The sequence below is a fragment of the Antrostomus carolinensis genome, unplaced genomic scaffold (genome assembly GCF_000700745.2).
Source record: "Antrostomus carolinensis isolate BGI_N321 unplaced genomic scaffold, ASM70074v2 C13582000, whole genome shotgun sequence".
Classification (NCBI taxonomy): Eukaryota; Metazoa; Chordata; class Aves; order Caprimulgiformes; family Caprimulgidae; genus Antrostomus; species Antrostomus carolinensis.
Genome location: NW_010356012.1, coordinates 1 through 2791, shown reverse-complemented (window position 1 = coordinate 2791; position 2791 = coordinate 1). Strand labels below are relative to the sequence as shown.

The 2791-nt window shown below is 41.1% G+C and overlaps 1 protein-coding gene across 1 annotated transcript; it reads left to right on the top strand.

The window, feature by feature from the left end:
* Window positions 1-778: 778 nt before the first annotated feature.
* On the top strand, window positions 779-1604 carry LOC104531677 (tudor domain-containing protein 7; the record flags this gene model as incomplete). Its single annotated transcript, XM_010176644.1, has 3 exons — window positions 779-862; window positions 1025-1159; window positions 1494-1604. Coding segments are annotated over 3 exons (330 nt in total), but the record flags the coding sequence as incomplete, so codon positions are not given.
* Between the last annotated feature and the right edge of the window lie 1187 nt (window positions 1605-2791).

Genomic DNA, 2791 nt, shown 5'->3' with positions numbered 1-2791 from the left:
GTCTCGGTTATCAGGGTTCAGTTTCAAGGAAGCTACACACTGAAGAACCCTGACAGGTTTAGCAACGCAAAGGCAAGCAGCCAGAGCGGTATTTCTAACAGATTTTCTGGAGAGAGTGTACATTAGGTTCTTGTTACTGTCAAAGAGAGACCTTGACATTCCAAATCTTTTCCTGTTAATCTCAGAGGCTCTGTGGAGGTTTATGGGGTTGAAAGCAGCAATCTTGACTTTGCAGCCTATCTTGAGGGCTTTTATTTTGCCTGAGAATTTAAACAAACTAAGGTCCATTTGAGGGGTCCTCAGATGGAGTTTCTTCATGCTTTATATAGTCTTGTTATTTAGGATCATCACAGTGAATGTCACTCCCACGAGACTTCTGTTTGAGTCAGCAGCAAATTTGGTTTGTTAACTATCTCAACAAATGATGTGTTCTAGAATGTAAGGTAGGAACTTCCTCAGCTGTCTGTCATAGCTCTCAACTGCTCTTGCTTTTCAGAACATTCAAGTAACGGTCAGTAGTTTCCTGTTCTGTGTTTCCAAATGGGGCTTTTCTCCCTGTTTCCCTGTGAGATCCACAGCTTGAAATGAAAGCTCTAGTGACTGGGGAAGTGTTTAACAATGTGATAAGAAACGCTTTCGAGGCTGGGAAGAGACTTTATATTTGAAACAGTTTTTGCTTCTCAGAACTGTTTATTGCACGAGTGGCTTGTGAAAGGGTTAGTTGAGTGCCAGACAGTAACAGCTCCTTGCTTTGTAACTTCTGTTTTTTCATTTGCAGCAGGCATCCGAGTTTAATGTTTCGTTACCTTTCTGCGGCAAAATCTGCTTGTTTCCTTCCAAAGGAAAATGGGCACGTGTAGAGGTAAGAAATACTCGACGAACAGCTCCCGCTTTCCCCCAGAGAAATGGTCCTGATTTATGTTCAGCTAAATCTGAATCCTTAGTTTCCTTGAAACTGGTTATAGTGAATGTATCCCTGTTGTGGTTTTGACCTCAAAATTACGCTCTTGTTTCCTTCTTTCAGATAAGAATTATTCACACGAGACGGGCACTTGACGTGCAGTTCGTGGATACTGGAGCAGTTGCAGCTGTGAAAGTATCAGAGCTCAGAGAAATCCCACCGCAGTTCCTGAGAGAAGTGATTGCAATACCTCCTCAGGTATAAAGCCACGTTAAAGCCAACCTACGCGAGACTTCTTGGCAGATGTTTGCAGGGCTGCTGCTTCCAGGTGTATGTAATGAAATTGTGTTTTGTTTGGTGGCATTCAGCACTGGAGGGTGTTTCATTGCGCATGTTTGCCTGATGTAAATCACAGTGCAGTCCCGTGTATCCTGTGTACGTGTAATGGTGCTGGTTTTGCATGTTCCTCCGTCTGTTTCTCTTTCTGAGACATTTTGCATCTGTCAACATTAATGAAGTTTTGTGAACAGGAACTTGTGGACTAGTTTCCACATTACTAACCTATGCCTTGTATTCTTAATTCTGTTCTTAGGCAATAAAATGCTGCCTAGCAGATCTGCCTCCTAACACTGGCATGTGGACTCCAGATGCTGTACTGTGGCTGCGAGACACTGTAATGAATTGTCCTGAATTTAGCATGAAGGTAAATAGTCAAATTGCCTGTGTGACTTGAAATCCATAGGCGTGTGGAAGAGCAGTGAAGAACACCTCAAGAAGCTTAACCACACATCAAACTGATTTTTGTCATAGAAGTTTAAGGGTTTGCAGCCAGCTCTTGGACTTCAGTTCCGTACAAAGTCCTTTTCTTAGGGCATTTGGCATAAAACTTACTTGCTTAAGCCTGTTAGAAGCGCGTCTGTTCCCCTCAAGAACTTAGCAACTTTCACCTTAGCCTTTCACACTGTGCTGTCCCAGTCCAAATGTGCAGCTAGAGTTCTGTTACCGACTGACAGGAAAGAAACACAGGCGTTCATGTTTCACCACGTAAAAAGATACAGCTGCTGAGTTAATCTTAACTTATTTTTATGCCTCTTGTGAGCATAGATTTTTCTCCTTCTGGTCTTAGAAAGCAGCTTTATTTTTTGTTTGCTTTTCCTAATCCAGTGTGATTTAATATGTGCTGTTGTATGCTTAGAACTTCTCCTGTCTTTGAGATTAAATTATTTCTGCTTGCAATGTATCCTATCCAGTTTAATTAACTGAAAACACCCTTCTTGAGGAAACCTAGTACTAGCTACAGACTAAAAAAAGCTGATTTCCTCTTAAAAGTCTGATTCCACAGCACTTTGCAAAAGCATTCTGTAGCTTTCCATTACCTTTCTGTTTGCTTTAACCCTGGAGACTGTATAGGTTCAAACACAGCTGCTCTAGTCTGGGACTTACAGTGGTTGCACGTGGCTTTTCTAGGCATCCTCTGCCAAGGTAGTTTGAGTTTGGTGCTAGTTTTTGCTCAACTGAACAATAGATGACAGATGTGTGCTTTAATTGTAGAAAGTTTTTATACCTAGCTAGGAGGATCAACAGGAGAATCTGTACAGCAGTGTTCCATACTTTGTCAAATTAAAATGTCGGTATTTTACTACCAATAATGCTGGCATATCTGATGTTAAATAGGAAATATTTTATGCTGGTGCTTGAAAATTATGCATGGGACAAACCTGGAAGCTTTTTTCTACTCTGTTTTTTTCCCATCCTTAACTGAGTAGGCTTCATCTCCCATAATGACAGGATGACAGGGAGAGAATTTGGAAGGATTAAGTGTTAATATTTAATAGCATTACTTAGTTGTTTAGATCTGTATGAACACCAGCCACTGTTCTCCTGAAAATT